This window comes from Talpa occidentalis, unplaced genomic scaffold (genome assembly GCF_014898055.3).
Source record: "Talpa occidentalis isolate TD23 unplaced genomic scaffold, MPIMG_talOcc4v2.1 talOcc4.6, whole genome shotgun sequence".
In the NCBI taxonomy this organism is placed as follows: domain Eukaryota; kingdom Metazoa; phylum Chordata; class Mammalia; order Eulipotyphla; family Talpidae; genus Talpa; species Talpa occidentalis.
In genome coordinates this window covers 47,484,014-47,502,735 of record NW_023604972.1, presented here as the reverse complement: position 1 = coordinate 47,502,735, position 18,722 = coordinate 47,484,014, and the positions used below count along the sequence as shown (strand labels likewise).

General features: G+C 34.6%; 1 protein-coding gene across 1 annotated transcript in view; it reads left to right on the top strand.

The window, feature by feature from the left end:
- Positions 1-16,173, top strand: part of ANTXR2 (ANTXR cell adhesion molecule 2) — a 148,433-nt gene extending 132,260 nt beyond the window's left edge. The window contains exon 17 of the mRNA XM_037530266.2: positions 14,256-16,173. Coding sequence (XP_037386163.1) covers positions 14,256-14,294 — 39 coding nt within the window. The 3' untranslated portion in view covers positions 14,295-16,173. The remainder of the gene's footprint in view (positions 1-14,255) is intronic.
- Positions 16,174-18,722: the final 2,549 nt, after the last annotated feature.

The following is an 18,722-nucleotide window of genomic DNA, read 5'->3' as shown; positions in this document are numbered from 1 at the left end:
ATTCAAAGTGACAATGCATATTTTTTAGTGTATCTGTTTGCCTTCTGGATATCCTCTTTGGTGTGTTTGTTCAGTCTTCTGCCCAATTATCAATTGGGTTGTTTGTTTCTTTATTACTAAATTGAGTAAGATTTTTTATACCTTGGATATTAACTACTTGTTTTGTTATGTGTAAATATCTTATCCCATTCAGTGGGATGTCTTTTTAATTTTTTTGTATTTTCTTCCTTTGTGTCAAAGTTTTTTTTTTTAATTTATGGTAATCCCAATTGCTTATTTTTGCTTTTATTTCCCTTACCATAGGGTTGAGGCTCCAAAAACATCTTTATCACTAATGTCATGAAAATTATCTCCAATGTTTTCTTCTACATATTTTATTGTTGCAGGTCTTATATCTAAGTCTTTAATCCATTTTTAATTTACTTTTGTGCATAAAGCTTGAGAGTGATCCAACTTCATTCTTCTAGATGTGGCTGTCCAGTTTTCCCAGCACCGTTTGTTAAAGAGAGTCTCATTCCCCATTGTATAGTTGTGGCTCCTTTATCATGAATTAAGTATTGATATATATGTGGATTCAACTCTGTTCCATTTACCCATGTGTCTGTTTAATTACTGTTTCTCATGCAAACTTTTACATATAAATTATAATTTTCCTTCCGAACCTCAGAGTCAGATCTCTTTATGTGCTTCAATATGGCATCTGTCTTTCTCCTCTTTCTACTGACTTCTCTATATGGGAAGTCGACAAGTGGTTTGTAGTATGGTGAGGGTGAAACTGAAGCTTGTGAATCAAGTTAGACACATATCCTACTTCACTAATTACTGATTTATAGGCAGAATTGTGATTGTGATGTTTTGGTGAGTTAAATATGCTGGTTTGCTAAATTCTCTCAAAAATGTATGCAATAACTTATGAATCTCATATAGATTATTAAGTCTTAAAGAAATTGGGTTCAAACTCCAACTCACAAACATTAGTTGATTTATTGAAAGTTTTCCAAAGCCATCATTTTGATCAATTTTAGGTATAAAGTTTTCACAAAGTGAAGAACATAGAACACTGCAGTCCTTATTCAAGAACCTACTGATTGGTAGTACTTTCTAAGATCGCTTTTTTATGCATTCCCGTTTTTGCCATAAAAGTGAAAGCAACAACAAAAAATGCTTCAAAAGTTCTTCTTGTCTAAAGAGCAGCTAAATTATGTTGTATTTTGTTTTGTCAGACTTTGGTTGCAAAAACTTACTTGCTCAGAGACATCACCTCTTTTAATGCATAGATGGAAGTTACTACACTGATAGTATCCACTGGTTATTGATTATTAATTTATTCATTAGCTGCTTATAAAGGTACAATTCTTAATATTACATAATAAGAAATAACCCCAAGTTACATAAAAAAAAGATTCTCTTGATATAATCCTTTTAATATCTGAAACGGATTTTGTAAAACCTGACCAATGAGCTACCAACTTTGGAAATTTTAAGTCCTAAAGGTCAGGACTCTCTCTATAGAGAGACTAGGTTTCTTCTACAGTTCTGAGTCTCAATAATCTGCATGATTTGATATTACTATAAAGTAACTTTTGAACCAGTATTTGTGCCTGGAATTCAGATTTGCTGCTTCTTATTTCCATATGCTCTGTTTTAAACATATGTTAAGTTGTATATTTAAAGCTAGAAGTACAAAAAACCCACATAAAAATATGTTTTCTTCATTATCAAAGGCTTCAATGCCATCATCATTTAGGAAAAAAAAAGAAACAGTGAATATAATTTAAGTCTATAAAACAGACTTTTAATGGCACCAAATAGAATGAACAGCTGGCTTTCTTTTTACAAGGTGCATTGGTGGTGTCAGAAGAAATTGAATAAAAATGCTGATACAGTTGAGGTTTGAGGTTTACCAATACAAGAATATTTTATTCATTCATTCTTCTCTAAGTTCCAGAGGTAGGTGTTGACTTTGATGAAAAAGCACAATGATGTATATTTAGAATGACCCAGTCTTTCAAAAACATGCTGCCACATTTCATTGTGATCTCTTGTAGCCTTTCTGTGGTTTGCTAGGATGCTCAGAGAGCGACAGCTCAGCACAGCTCTATCAGGGCTTTGTGTTGGGGCATGACTACGTGCACCTTTGTTTTGTTTCAGTCAGTTATTTTCAGGTGGCAATGTTATAAAATTGAATTTTCATAATCACGTTTATTTATTTATTTATTTATAAAATAAATTTTATTTTTATATTCCCCATACAATTGCAACCCCCTTGTTTTGACCCCAATCCCTCCCCTCCCCGCCCCCGCCCCCCATAGAGTGTCTCTGGTTCATAGTTGTTTGTTGATTTTGATTTTCACTTTCTTATAGTTATTCATTTTCCTGGTCCCTTATTTAAGTTTTCTAGATTCCTGCTATGAGTGAGACCATCCGGTACTTTTCTTTTTCTTTCTGGCTTATTTCGCTGAGCATGATCCTTTCCAGTGCCATCCATGTTGCTGCAAATTGCATGTGTTTTATCTTTTTTGAATGCTGAGTAATATTCCATGGTGTATATGTACCACATCTTCTTGATCCAGTCATCTATTTTTGGGCATTTGGGTTGTTTCCAAAGCTTAGCTATTGTAAACAGTGCTGCTATAAACATAGGGGTGCAGGTGCTCTTTGGAATTGATGTTTCTGTGTCCTTTGGGTAAATACCTAGGAGTGGAATTGCTGGATCATATGGAAGCTCTATGCTTAGTAGGTCCAGAAATCTCCACACAGCTCTCCATAGTGGTTGGACCAGTTTGCATTCCCACCAACAGTGCAGGACAGTTCCTTTTTCTCCACATCCTCACCAACATTTGTTGTTACTAGTTTTTTTAATATGTGCCATTCTCACTGGTGTAAGATGGTATCTCATGGTAGTTTTGATTTGCATTTCCCTGATTACAAGTGATATTGAGCATTTTTTCATATGCCTGTTGGCCATTTGCATTTCCTCTTCAGAGAAGTTTCTTTTTAGCTCTTCTGCCCATTTTTTGACTGGATTATTTTCTTTGTTATTGTTGAGTCTCATCAGCTCTTTGTAGATTTTTGTAATCAGTTCTTTATTGTTAACGTTATGTGCAAAAATGTTCTCCCAGTCAGTGGGGCTTCTCTTTGTTTTTGTTATTGTCTCTTTTGCTGTGCAGAAGCTCTTTAATTTGATGTAGTCCCAGCTGTTTATCTTTGCCTTCATTATCACTGCTTTGGGTGATGTGTCTATAAAGATGTCTTTGATGTGCATATCACGTAGTGTTTTGCCTATATTTCCTTCTATGTATTTTATGGTTTCAGGTCTTATGTCTAGTTCTTTAATCCATTTTGAGTTGGTTTTTGTGTATGGTGTGAGGTAGTGGTCAAGCTTCATTCTTTTGCATGTAGCTACCCAGTTTTCCCAGCACCATTTATTGAACAAACTTTCTTTGCTCCACTGCATAGTCTTTGCTCCTTTGTCAAAGATTAGTTGACCATAAATCTGTGGGTTTATTTCTGGATTTTCTATTCGATTCCATTGGTCTGTGTGTCTGTTCTTGTTCCAATACCATGCACTTTTGATTCATCATCACATTTAAAAAGTATAGCAGAGACTAAATTTAAAGAAAGTAAGCTTTTGTGGACACCAGACTTTTTTTTTACTATTATGAAAGGCCCTTTCTTGTCTTTTTCTTTCATGTTGCTGGCCCTGAGGAATGTTCTGCGCTCCAGTTTTGCTCTAGGAGTAATAAATTTTCTAGTAATCTTTCACCAGAGGAAGAAAACTCAAACCATGCCTTGCAGATTAAGAACTTTTTCGTTAATTTTAAATAAGATTTAGTAATTAGAATTGATTTATCAAGTTATGTTTCATTCATTTTGAGAAAGTTTTCATCTTTTTAACAACCCAAATCTTTATTGTTGAGAGTCCTGTATCAACTAAATCTTCAACTTTCACATTTGTTCACAAATGCCATAAACTTTTAAAACAGACGTATTTGGGGAAATCTGCAAGAATTGTGCTATATTGCTTTCCATTTAACGGTGTTAAAATGAATAAATATAGAATAATTCCTCCTTGATAGTTTACTGGGTTTTTGGAATTTTACTGAAACATGTAGAGATAGTCAGTGGGTGTGGTATACTACTTTTGTGAAGAAACATCGTGTTTCTTAAATATTGATTTCCTATCAGGGAATAGCAAAGGTATAAAGAAAAATAAATGACCTGGAAATCAATTAATTAATGGGGTATTAATTTAATGTTTTACTGCTTCATATGAATAGATGTAGTTAGGTTGCTATTAATGTCCTCTTCCTGCTTGTCAAAACATGTGTAGTATTTAGATTTAAGAATCATAGTGGAACTAGGAACTTTTATCTCTATTTTCTCTTCCTGTTGATGGTTTCAAGCACGAAACGCATCTCACTTCCAGCCATCTGTTCTCTATTTAAAATTGACATCAAGTTCAGTTCCTCTCTGATGCCTACTTGTTCCCAGCTTAGAACACTTTTATCCACCAACTCAGCTATTTCCCAATTAGCCTACAATTGGGCTAACACATAAGAAATAAGACCTCTAGGACTACTTGAATATGGTACGTGTAACCAAATAAACGTTGGTTTATTCGTTATTTGGCTTAAGGAAGACTTTTTATCCAAGGAATGATTGCTGCTATTGCTTAGTTGCAAGTCAGTTAATAAACACTAAAATGCAGTTATGTAGTTTTGTATTTGTATGCTTAGGTAAATAAACCCTTGTATTTTATTTTATTACTTGCTAACGATTATGTTGTTAGATAAGACTATTTCAATGTTCAAATGAAAATTGATATTGATATCAATTATATGTCTCAGAGCTATAGCTGCATAGATAAAATTTAATTTCAAACCCAATAGTTATTAAGTCAGCAAATAATTTTAAACACTTCAAACTGCTGGGTGAATACTGTCTTAGACATTTGCAAAATGGTAATAAAAGAAAACAACATGAAGCTTACAGTCTAAGAAAGAGGATGCACTTTAACCAAATACTTAGATTTGTCTGTTAAGAAAGTTGGTAATAGAAGGGTTGTTATAATGCTGAATACATTTTGATGTATTCATTCTAATTAATTATTATTTATTATTAATATATTATTAATTATTCTAGCACTCATTCTAATACATTAGAATTATATTTTCTTCTGCTTAAAAAAGATTTATTTTAGTTGTTCATCCAAGAACTAGGATATAGGCCAGAGGTCGGGGGGTGGTTGAGAGGATTCACCAGAGAGAGTAGGGAGCAGAACAGGCAGATTTACTGAAATACACCGCTGAGGGGAGCAGCAAGTGAGACAGGAGAGGTTTGCTGTGCCATGTGGGTTATCTCCCTGGCCAGGGATTGAACTCGTGCTACAGACAGCTTCATTGTGCTGAGCTTTAGCCCCTAGCACCACTAGGGAGGCCCAGAATTTATATTTTCTGTAGCAGGATAAATTATTAGGCAAATTGTATTATTTTTGCTTTAGAAAACCATTTTATTTTTTAAATTTTCTGTGTGGTACATATACACCATGGAATATTACTCAGCATTCAAAAAAGATAAACAAATGCAATTTGTAGCAACATGGATGGCGCTGGAAGGGATCATGCTCAGTGAAATAAGCCAGAAAGAAAAAGAAAAATATCGGATGGTCTCACTCATAGCAGGAATCTAGAAAACTTAAATAAGGGACCAGGAAAAAGAATAATTTAAGAAAGAAAATATCAAAATCAACAAACAACTATGAACCAGAGACACTCTATGGGGAGTGGGGGGCGGGGAGGGGAGGGATTGGGGTCAAAATAAGGAGGTTATAATCATATGGGGAATATAAAAATAAAATTTAAATTAAAAAAATAACATTTTTTTAGATTAAGGTAATAACTATGGTTTGCAATACTGTATATGATTTAAGGGTGTGGGTCCCAGCTATTCAGATGTGTGTTGCCATGGTGACCACTAAGGCACCCCTAGTGCTGCAGCACAGTCCCCTGGGTCTCCTCTTCAGATTGTGTCCCACTTTTCTCCTCCTGCTTAGTGGTCTCAGTTCTGCAGTCAGACTTCTAAGGTATGTTTTAGTTTAGTTTTGTCTGTTCTTTGTTTTGTTTCTTTAAATTCCACAGGATTGGAATCATGTGGTGTTTGTCTTTCTCCTGCTGACTTATTTCACTTATAACCCACTCCAGTTCCATCCAAGTTGAAATGATCTCTTTATATTCACATCAATTTACTGGACATAGATCTGTTTTTCTCCATCGATCCATCCTTCAGTCCTTCCATCCATTCATTCATCCATTTTGCACTAACACTAGACCCAAAATTTGACTTGTAGTTAGACCTGTACTGTACTTTGCAGTTCTGTGATTTATGTAGAGTGAATTACATATGTAAAATCAAATGGAGATTAAATAACCAAATCCAGGCACTTTTTGGTTTTTGACTGTGAAATGTATATCTTTCACATATATGAGATCCTTGCACCAGGAAACAATCTGTCCTTGGCATACAGAGGTAATTTTATACAGATGAATAAATAGTATTTTAAACACTGTCATGATAATTTTTGTTTGCTTATGTAAATATGTCTATATGTTTGTGCATATGTATAGATGTTTAAACCTTGAAAGTTTATTCTTTCCATTTTGAGGAGGTTAATTGTATCTCTAGAAATGGTTTAATATTTCTACAGTTATTTTAAGATGCAGTCATTAGCTGATATGCATTTAGACTAGGAATACCTGTATTGATTATGTAACAAAATTAATACATGTTTATTTTCATTTCAAAGTATGGGCAAGGAATTCCCATTAAAAGCTGTTGTATATCCATTGACCAGTGAAGTAATATCTGGGTCACAGTGAAGTGGCCTCGGTCACAGTGGCATTCTGTCTTTGCAGTGTAAATCCCTGTGAAGATACACTACAGGAATATTCAGAGTTGTTTCTGTACATAAAAGCTGGGGCAGTTTTCATGCTGTTATCTGCCTAAATTTAGTATATATGATTTAAGATGCTGCTTGAAGCTTTGTTCCCCATGGTATAAATTTAGAAATAAATGTAGTCATTAGATTGCTGCTCTAGCAGTTTAGAATGTAGAAGTATAAAGTGTAAGTATAATGTTCTAATCCACATTACTTATGTGTTATAGGTAAGTATGTATCATTTCATATCTAATTAGATCTAAATCTAATTAACATATAAATATTAATCTGTAATAAATATTCAAAATTGAATCCTAACTTTTAGGATTTAAATGTCCTTTTATTAGATTTTATTTTAGAATAAGAATGTCTGTTTATTAGTTTAGACAATTGTTTAAATTTTTATACAAATATTTAAAAAAAATGACTTAAGCATAAATTTCTTCTCTAGAAGTTGAATACACACATATGTCTTCTATTAGGATGGAATATCTGGAATGAAATCACTGAACACTTGCTGTGTTGAAAGAAAATAACATCACAATAACTAATTTTCCAAGAAAGCTTTAGGCAGATTTCAATAAAACACTATTATTTAGGGCCTCCCCGGTGGTGCAGCTGTTGAGCACTGGGTTGCGAAGCTGCCCAAAGCCTCTGCAGCGCTGGTTCCATCCCCAGCTGCTCCCCAGCCACCTGAGGAGGGTCCCACATGGTGCGCAGACCTCTCCTGCCCCCCGCTGCTCCCCTCAGCAGTGTACTTTGGTCCTTCTGCCTGCTCTGCTCCCCGCTCTGGCTCTGGTGAATTCTCTCACCTTCCGGCGCTTCTGACTGTACCCAGTGCTTGTATAAATAAATAAATCTTAAAAAAAAAAAACCCTATTATTTATAATAAAAAAGAACAATTCCTAATTGCTTTTCAAAGTGAAGTTTTAAAAACTGAACATTTCTTAAGTATTTTAATTGACAATATAAAGTATCAATTTTAAAACTTAAGAAATTGTCAACACTTGTTTATCTTTGAAAGACCATATTAGATATTTGCTCTTAGTCTCAAGTTAGCTGTGAATTTAGTTGTCTGCCAAAGAACCCAAAGAAATGTAGATATCTTTAAGTAGAAACAGCTAATGAAAATCTGTGTTTATCAAGTAGAAGCTGACTTTATCAACATATTTTTAGTGATTAGTATTTTGACTGGCACAATATACACTGTTTTAGGGTCCCTAAAGTGAGGGTTTAATTCTTAGAAATTTAGTTGGGGATAAGTTGTTGTGTCCCTAGGATCATATATATTAGGAAATATCTTTCAATAAATATTTTTAGTGCTGATTATGTATTAGTATTCAGGATTTTTCTTTAAATGTGCCTAAAACAGATGATAAATGAATTATCTCAATGTCTAATTTTCTAAGAAAAATTAATGAATTGCATCTAAAATTTTTCTCTCTGTGGTATTAATTATTGAGGTTAAAAGTTTATGTCTAGAATCACTCTAGTGAAAATTAGTATTTTTATGTAAATTAATTTATTCTTACCTGATTAGACATTAGTAATATAATGTGCCCTTAATTTGAATTTTCTGATATTTTCTAGAATAGATCATTCAAATATAGATGACTACTCAGTTAGCCATTGACATATGTTTGAGTTCTTAATTCTGATATTGTCTGTTGAGTATGCACTTTTGTGTGTTTGTGTGTGTGTGTGTGTGTGTGTGTGTGTGTGTGTGTATGTGTGGTGGATGTTGGTACATGTGATTCTTAAGAAATTTGCAAAGTAAGTTACCATCTTCCCTCAGTCTGCTCTAAAGTCATGAGAGGGCCTCCCCGGTGGCGCAGCGGTTGAGCGCTGGGTTGCGAAGCTGCCTGCGGCCTCTGCGGCGCCAGTTCGATCCCCGGCTGCTCCCCGGCCACTGGAGGAGGGTCCCACATGGCGCGCAGACCTCTCCTGCCGCCCGCTGCTCCCCTCAGCAGTGTACTTCGGTCCTTCTGCCTGCTCTGCTCCCCGCTTTGGCTCTGGTGAATCCTCTCACCCTCCCGCGCTTCTGACTGTACCCAGTGCATGTATAAATGAAACAAACAAACAAATAAATAAATAAATAAAAACATGCCTCTATAAAAAAAAAAAATAAAAAAAAAAATAAAGTCATGAGAAAGGAGCCAGATGTTAACATTGTATAAGTGGCAACTTAACTTTTTGAAAAGAGGATTTATCACAATTATCACTACAAGACTTTGTATGATAGAGTCTCTTTGCTCTCTTACCTTATCTTCTGCTTTTTCCATAGTGTAACCTATTCCTGCCACACTATCGGTATTATTTCCTACAAATTCCCCAAAGATTTCTCTGCACCGCCTTTGTATTGATGGCTTATCTAACATAGTTAGTCTTCCCCAGATAGTCTCATTTCATTGATTTCCTTTGAATCTCTGCCCAAGTGCTACCTGAAAACGTTTTTATACAATTGCATTTCTTCCAACACTGTTCCCCAACACACACTCATATATACTGGTACTCTACACCCCTTACTCTGAATCAGGTTCACCTTTTTTCTTTTGGCAAGCATTATTTGTCCGTGGTGCTGTGCACTTTTTAATGCAGTGCAGCAGTTGTTATATTAGTGATGCAAAGATAAGAGAAAGTAGGTGCTATAAGCTTATTTTGTCATTCTGATTATATTTTGTCATTCTGATTATATTTTTTACATGATTCAAAAACATTATTCCATTTTTTCCTGTCTACTTTTCCATTTTGTTCTTATTTATAGTTTACATATTTCTACTGAAATTCACCATATTTTCATACATGCTATCTACCATTCATACTAACACTTTTAATATTTGTGTCAATTACTTTAAAGTCCGTGTCTACTAACTATGGACTTGTGTTTTCTTTTGATTATGAGTCATATTTTATTGCTTCTCTATGTATACCATAGTTTATGCTTTAATGCTGAACTTTATGCATTAAGAGATAAGACTAACCTAGATAATATTTTTCTCTAGAAGAGTACATACCACTTCTTCTGTTATGTTGCTAATCTGTAGTTCAGCTGGGCCCCTGTTTGTTTTAGTTGTTCTTTATTACCTACTGACTTCAATAGTTTTGAAAGTGGGATCAGAGATTTTCTTTAGATGTGCTTTCTATCTCTTTCTGCTTTACAGCCCACCTGTGACCATCTTATGTTTTAGGCAGGTTTCTTGTTCTCCACCTACCATCTGCCACCACCACTTTCTGTACCTTGAGAAACAGGTTTCCATATAAATCTACCATCTCCAAATTTAAGGACCATGGCTTCTGAGAAGACATGATGAGTCTTCAAGGGATTTTTTTCCTCTGTTCTGTTCCCAGGTTTCAACAGGTTGCTGTTGTATGGTTCAGGAAAGCCCTGTGTCTCATACAACTATTTTTCTCATTCCTTTTGCAATGCCCAAAATCTTCAGTGGGCTGCTGCTGTTTTCTTTTTTTTTTTTTTTTTTTTAATAGAGGCATGTTTTATTTATTTATTTGTTTGTTTGTTTGTTTGTTTTGTTTATACATGCACTGGGTACAGTCAGAAGCGCGGGAGGGTGAGAGAATTCACCAGAGCCAAAGCGCGGAGCAGAGCAGGCAGAAGGACCGAAGTACACTGCTGAGGGGAGCAGCGGGCGGCAGGAGAGGTCTGCGCGCCATGTGGGACCCTCCTCCAGTGGCCGGGGAGCAGCCGGGGATCGAACTGGCGCCGCAGAGGCTGCTGGCAGCTTCGCAACCCAGCGCTCAACCGCTGGCTGCTGCTGTTTTCTTAGGGAAGTCCCTTCATGCATTTCGAGGAGAAAAATATTTCTCTACCCTCCTGCTTTTCTCCCAGCCTTCCATTGACTAATCCTTTGCTCTCAAGGAAAACCTCATGTAATGTGGATAGTCTCACTCATATTTTCCACCATGTCCTAGTTTTAGACAGGGTTCTGCTTTACACTTGGTGAAGGTTATTTTAGTTTTTAGTGATTTCTTTTTATTTCATGACTTTTTGGGAAAGTGGTAAGTATCTACATGGTTGCATTTGATGTTATATAATAAAAATACTGATCAAAAATATCTCATTTATATCCTTAGCCACTCTACTATGCACACTCCTTCTACCTATCTATAACTAATTCTATTTTAAAGTTTATTTTATTTTCTTAAAAATAAAAGTATACATTGATCCCAGTATATTTTTCTTCTTTGTAACATGAAATATAGTGTGCATTCTTTATGCACTTTGATGTTTTCTCTTAAATAAATCCGGATCATCATTCCACAATGGTGTATATAGAGTCTCCTTTCTTTCTGATGTTGCATTTTATTTATCATGTTCCATCATCTATCTTTATAATTTAATCATCTTGTCCATAATGATGGATCTGACTTGTTTCCAGTATTTAATACCAGTAATCCTACAATGTGCATTTGCAAAATTTATTTTCTATAGCTTTGAGTTTCATATTTAAATGGTCAATTTTTTTCTATTGGTTGAAGACCTAAGATTTAATCAGCACTCTAATTGAGGTTAAAAAGATGAAAATAATTCTTATACTACCTATGTTGTGCCCAATGACAAAATACCAATTAAAAAGTCATCCAATATTCTGTTCTGGTTGCTCTGATTTTATGTATTTATCTCTTCTGGGCATATACTTCCAGTTTAACTTATCATGAGACCCAAGAAAAGGTATTGGTAGTAATGATTTCTGAAGTAATGATTTCTTTCTTATAAGTAACAAGGTGTTTATTTCATATCTTACTTGAATGAAACATTTCATTAACTGCCAACTATATGAAATCTCAAGAAAAACTGAGTTATGGATGTTTGCAAAAATAAATATTAACTAAAGAGTCACTAGAATTTTGCAGATACCTTAACAGAATAGAGAGAAAAAAATTGAAGGTAAATTTGTCAGACAAACTCAGAACTTTCCTTATGATATGCACTGACTATCTATGCACTGAAATTCCATATGGTATGTGGTCTCCACTTTAAAATTGGACATTTATAAGTTGGGCTTCCACTAGAAAAGAATGTATGAAATGTTTATTTCAGATCAAAATCTTGCAGTTTTATTTTGAGTAGAGGGTATCATAGAGTCTCATATATCCCTAGATCTACATAGATAGACATATAGAGAGAACAATATTTATTTCAATTTCTATATATCATATATAGCTAGATCTCTATGCATATATACATATCTCTTCTCTTTACCTGCCTCTATCTTCTTGTGTGTGTGTGTGTGTGTGTGTGTGTGTGTGTGTAGTATGTATCTTCTCTTCTGTCGTTCTTCCAGAGAACTATTGTGTCTGAAGTCAGCATTCTTTCCTGATAATTCATGTTTTTAGGACCTCTCGAATTGTCTTTTGTCTATTTCTATGTGTACCTGTGCTTTGTGTACAATTTAAAATTTGAATCACGGTTTGCTGTTGCACAAAGCATGAAGGTTTGTAAACTCTTTTTAGAAGTGGAGATATAAATAAATCAGCTATCTGTGTTTGAAAAGTCTAAACTGAAGTACAGTTGTATGCTTCAGCTTGTCAATGGATATTTATGAGGTGAGCATAATGCACTAACTGTTATAGCAGTGAAATATATCCTGTGCAGATAGCTAGTAAAGGAGCTCACAAATGTTAATGCCAGCAGAATTTTAATGCTCAAGAGATGGGAATCATGGCACTTGGCTCTGGTTAATGTTGTTCTCACCGGTCATAGTGAAAACGAATGGGTAAAATCAGTTTTCAGATATTGTAACCGAGTCAGGGGTCTAGATACTTAACCAGCAGAAACTACCATTGTGTTATTTTCATCTCTTGGCTTAGTTAACTGAAGAGAATTAATATGGTACCAGACATTTTAATTTTGGTTGTCAGCTTATTATGGGCCCTAAGCAAATGTATTGCCAACAATAATTTCAAGAAAAATGCTGGTGAACTTCTTACTCAATAGATACATGTTATTGCCTAAAAATCACTTAAGTAAAGTTAAAGTTGATAGATTCTCATTGTGAATTGAGCCTTTATTATGCCAATATTTTATTGTTGATTATCTTTTGTACATTCTGTTTTTTCTAATACTGAGGGAGAGTGAAATAGTAAAGCTTTCACTCAGAATTCTGCTCTGAGAGATGAATTGGGCTGTTAATACATTTATAATTTATTTAGAATGATACTGTGTTTTTTTTTTTCACCTAGCAAAGAAATTTTCAGTATTTAGACCTCTTGAATTTATACTCTTAGAAAAACTTTTTTAGATTATATGAAAAAAGTATAGTTTCAAAATGCTTGTATGTACAGTCCTCATGTTCCTCTTAATCAAACAATGTGTTTTGCTCCTTTTCAATATTACCATATATTGGATATTTAAGACAAACTTATTGTTCACATTTAGAGTTAAATAATAGGTTTGAAAATGTGAAATTAGAAATCAGATATTATAAGAAACAGAAAAATCTCAGTAGGGTGTTTATCCTGAACCTACACTAGAAAGTAGTACTCTAGCTTCTGGCCTATGGAGGAACTTGGATGTGATTTGTGTAGAAGTAGTGCCAACAAAGGACAAGGGAGGGATTCTTTACCACTAATTGGAAACTTTGTTTTCAAATAATTCTTACATTATTTACAATTATATATGAAACAATTTGACTCCAACCTTCTTTGAACTGCTAAGGAATTGGAATGGAAAGTCTCTTTAGAAATATGCAATGCAAATATATAGTCGCTGTGTGGAGAGAACACATGGTGGTATGCAGTTATGAGGAGTAGTCAACAATAGTAAATAAGATGGTTACTAAATCTCTTGCAAAGCCTTTTGTAAAATAGAATCACAAGAGGAGGGTATCTCTTCTCTATCTCACCAATTCCTTATCTTCAAATTCTTACCACCTCTTAAATGCATTTCTCACATGAACATTTTTGAAGCATCAGTTTTATAACAGTTTTAGAAGCATCGGATTGTGTCAAGGAGTACTTTAACTTCAATTCATTATAGAAAGAAACATATAGTGCTTCTCTGATACCTTACTGCTAGGATAATAATGCTGTATTTTAAATACAAATACTATTTCTATCTTCCATACTGTTTTTTTCACCCAAAATTTCCATACCATTTTGTGGGTGAACTTTATTCAGTCTTTACAGAATGAGCCATCATCATGCTTTGACCCAAGAGCAAAAGATCTTATGACTTCATGTTTCATCTTAACATTGAACTCTCCCTGGGTATTCACTTACTAGATCATGGTAGACAATAAGATGTTCTGATGCTTTTTAATAATTGTTTTAGTATTTAAATATGGATTTGTTTCTTTTCTAGGGCCGGTGCATAAACTTCTCCCGAGTTCCATCTCAGTAAAGGAAACCAAGAAGATCAAGAAAGTGTCAAGATTGTCCATCTTCACACTGCTGATTTCCAACCCAACAGAAAAAAAAAACACACCAAAAAACAAAAACAAGTGTATTTCAGAAGTTTTGGGAAGAGCAGCTTTATTCCTTCCAGTCAGGAAATGTTTTCTCTGCCTTCTGCTTTGCTTACACCAAACATTTTCAAACACTTGTTCTGCCATCTACATGGATGTTTATGAAACCCAGTGGTAACTCATGATTCATGACACTGAAAAGAAAGAGGGTTAATCTACATGCTATAGTTTATACAGAAAGTTAGTTTGAATGTGTAGAAAAGACAAAAGCATGAAGATGGAGAGCATGGAGATGACATAAAAATGGAGCCCACAAAACAAGTAGCTGTGATTGATTGTTCACAGAGAAAGGAGAGTTTACCATGGAAACATGGCACTTGTGTTTTCACATGGCAAGATTGCTAGCCACAGGCTGAGTATGAGATTTCCCACCAGGCTAAGCAGATAAAGGAATCCATTGCCTTATAACTTTGTCAAATCGCAAAATCTTCCACAGTGTACCTTATGGGAAGCTTCTGACTGGAAAATCTTGTCATTAAAACACTGAAAAGTGCACCCACATGTCAAAATGTAGACATGATGCCTCAAGGTATTGGTAGCAAGCACAATTTTGCCCTTTAGTTTTTGAAGACACCTTTCTTTCATTATGCACTCGGGAAAAGAAGAAAATTAATAGAGCGTTATTCCACTGGAAGATAGCCTCTAACTTGAGTGGAGCTAAAGGGACTCATGATTTGAGAACTTATCCCTGTGATTGGTAGATTTACCCTTCTTTCTATGTTTATGGTTTAGTAGTGCATAAAGCATTGATATCTGTAAACATACCTAGGAGTTTGTTTGGCTTTTAATTTAAAGGAAGCAGTAACCACAAAGCTTCTGCTCAGGGTTTTTTCTTGCTCCAAGTCTCCAAGGGCTCTTCAGCGTCACAAGCCAGCAACTCTCTTTGCATGAAAATTTCAAAGTTTAATTAATATAATTAAAGGCAACAGCAAGCAGCAGCCTGTGAAGATTTTGCTCATCTTTTTTATGCCTTTTGACATTGAATGACCTATTGCTGTATACGCATTACTTGGATTTTGAGGGGCACTCTACCTTGGTTAAGATTTGGTAGAGAAAAAAATACTTCTGTCATCGATTTATAAATTAAATTTTCAGTAGGCTTGGCCACCTCAAAACATCAAAATTGTATGTATTATCATTTTTTAGAAAAACCACCATGTCACGTCGACGATGCCAAATTATGTTAGCGTGAGCAGAAACACTGTGGGGGAGGAAGAAGGCAGCAGCTGAAGAAAAAGGCTCAAATGATCTAGTCACTTTCGATACTGTACTTCAGATGCGAAATGGATATTCGTCTCGAAACCTGACAAAGCACGAGTGCTTTGATGTGAACTGGTATAGACAATGACCAGTGGCTGGGTCAGTGGAATGTCTCTCTGCGAGCACAAAAGCTTATCAAATGACACTAAAAATAAGTTCAACAACCATCACATTGGAAGGGAGAAGGCGAACATTTCATGTTTGGCGGGCATATGAGTGCACAAGATGGAAAGAGCGATTTGGAGCATCCCAGTATAATTACCCCCATTGTGCTCTTAATGGAAATTTCAAGGAACAGGAGTGATCCTGTTGGTTGGTATCCAGATTTGTGGCACTGCTCCAAGAAGGTTTACTCATAAACAAGTACACACACACACACACACACACACACATACACACTCCTCTAGCTCAGATCTTTTGCCAAAGTTTATTTATGTCACTGGCTGGCTGGATCCAAAGTCATGTGTCTGTATATTCATAAATAAAATTTTACCTGTGTCTATGCTACCATTTTCTTTATTACCACATAAACTCAAGACTTGTTTGGTTGAATGTATAATTGTCCTGGTTAGTTATAGCAATAGAATTATATTTAGTTCCACAAATCAGTTATGTTCACAAACGATGCTATTGGCTGTAATGATCCATGTGTGTGCACGTGTGATATGAAAGCCTGGTATACACCTAGTGTGCTTTGTATACCCACCTTTGCATCTAGGATAGGTCCTATTGCTATTTTCTTAAATTGATAATTCATTTCTGATCAGTGCATATTGATAAATGGTATTTGAAAACTTACCTTGAATTTGCTAGTATCACATGGCATTTGTATGGCACTTATATTTTTGTCTTATGAGCAGTGTAAGTAGACCTTTGCCTTTATATACCAAAATAACTTTCTTTGGATTATAATGGAAATGGTATCCTATTCTGAGACCACTATCAAGAGCTCTCAATGAAGAGGGTGAAGAAGTGATCTATATATAGCCTAAAACCTGTCATCCATACAGTTCAAAGACAGATGGAATTTCATTGCACTTAAAGATATGAACCAGATCTGTTTTATGATTTTATTCAATTTTGTTAACTAGCAAATGAGAAGAATTTGTCTTAATGAATATTGTTTTCTCACAAAAGGATTAAATTAAAAAACTCTACACCTTTCAGTCAGAAAGAGAGAAGGTTAGAATAAAGACACTTCTGTAAATGTAATGCCATTTTATTTTTTAAGAGAAATAGTTCTTGTTTCATTTTCTGGACATGCCAGTCAAGATTTACTTTCTGTGTATAATAAGTCTATTGCAACACATAATCCATTTGTGTTGCATAAGGTTGCAAAAACAATTAAGTGGGAAATGACTCCTAACTTATGTGTCTACTCTGCTTAGAAAGAAAGTTTTGAAGGCATCTATATATATTTCATAACAATGTCTGTTCTTTATGGATTTGATCCATAAATATTTATCTATCTGAAAACTTTGATACTTGGAATGTTTTCCTTAAAGCATTTGGTGCTCCAAGAAAAAACATTTGGTGCTAAGAGTTGCAGCACTGATGCCTTCCCCAAGTTAATTCTATTTTAAAAATTTATATTTCTTTCCCAATGAGATGCAGAGTAAAATTTGAGACCCTCCATTAACAAGGGAGCAGCATCTGTCATCTATGGATAATTACTATTTTGACAAAAATATATAAGGTTTAAATCTTCTATATTTCCAATTATAGAGAAAGAAGTAGCTTGTTTATATTTCCTTTAAATTTTATTCTACCCCATTTAAAATCATAAATTATCCAGTATTTGTTTTTCTAATAAATCCTACTGTATATAAAATCCGGGTGTCTATGTGAACTTAACTTTATAATCTAACACCATTAACTATTGTCTACTGCTCAGAGGCAATTTATTAGATTATTTTTTTTAAATTAAAACAATCTACATTGTGACCAACAAGATGTCTAAAGTGTTTTTTGATTTATAAGTTTATATATATATTATCTTTTTAATTTTAAGAGGGGGAATGTAATTTGATCACACAAATATAGAGTGTTATAACTTTCTCCATTGCAAAGCCTTTGGTTAACTTTTACTAGAATTTGTACAGCAGTACATAATTATAGAAGTTTATTTGTGCTTTATTGCACAAATAAAGAAAATCTGTGTGTGTAGGTGTATGCAGGGGAGAAATAGAAACATTCCTATTTTAATGTGAAAGGAAATATATAATGTAGAATCAGAAGAATTCTGGTACATCTGTTGTATGTGTAAGAAAGAAAACTGCAGGTGAAGCTAGAGAGGGTTGTCTATTTGCAGGTAATGAGGGAAGTGCAGCTGTAGATTCTCTTAGAGTTAGATAAAATTTTTGCTTATGAATTTCTATGGCCTATTTCTGAGAATACTTTAATTTTGGTTTATTTCTATACTTACTAGGATCTAATTCAGTCAATTTGATAAAAGAAAGAAAAAAGTTTGAGCTCATAATGTAGCAGCCCTATGCTGTTTTTTAAAATGTGCTTTATTTTTGTGCTTGTCTGCCAAAACAAAATGCTGATAAGAGAGTACACAGTATAATATGCAAATTTATCTTAAAATGTGCTTGTTCAGAATGCTTTGCAAGAACTATATTGAGGTAAAGTAGATGGGGTGTGTGTATGTGAGAGAGAGGAGACAGAGACAGAGAAAGAGAGAGAGACACACACAGAGAATCTCGGTGCAAAGGACTACAAATTTACTTGATTTCAGAACCAGTTGATTGAGTACCTGGCCCATAGACACAGCCACAACCAGTTTGTCAACACTGAACAGATCACTTTCTCAATCACACACTGGAGATATCTATTGTTCCTGCCATCTCAGGCAACATTTCTGTAATGTAATCATATTGGATGTTTTTGACCCTATGTATTTCATAATTCTAATGACTGGCTTTATTTGTAGAAGATGGTAATATTAGTTCTGTAAACTGCCACCTAATTACAAAGAAAAAAAAAATCAAACCATAGCACCTGATTTGATAGTCAACATAGAGTGAGTTTCTCAGTAATTT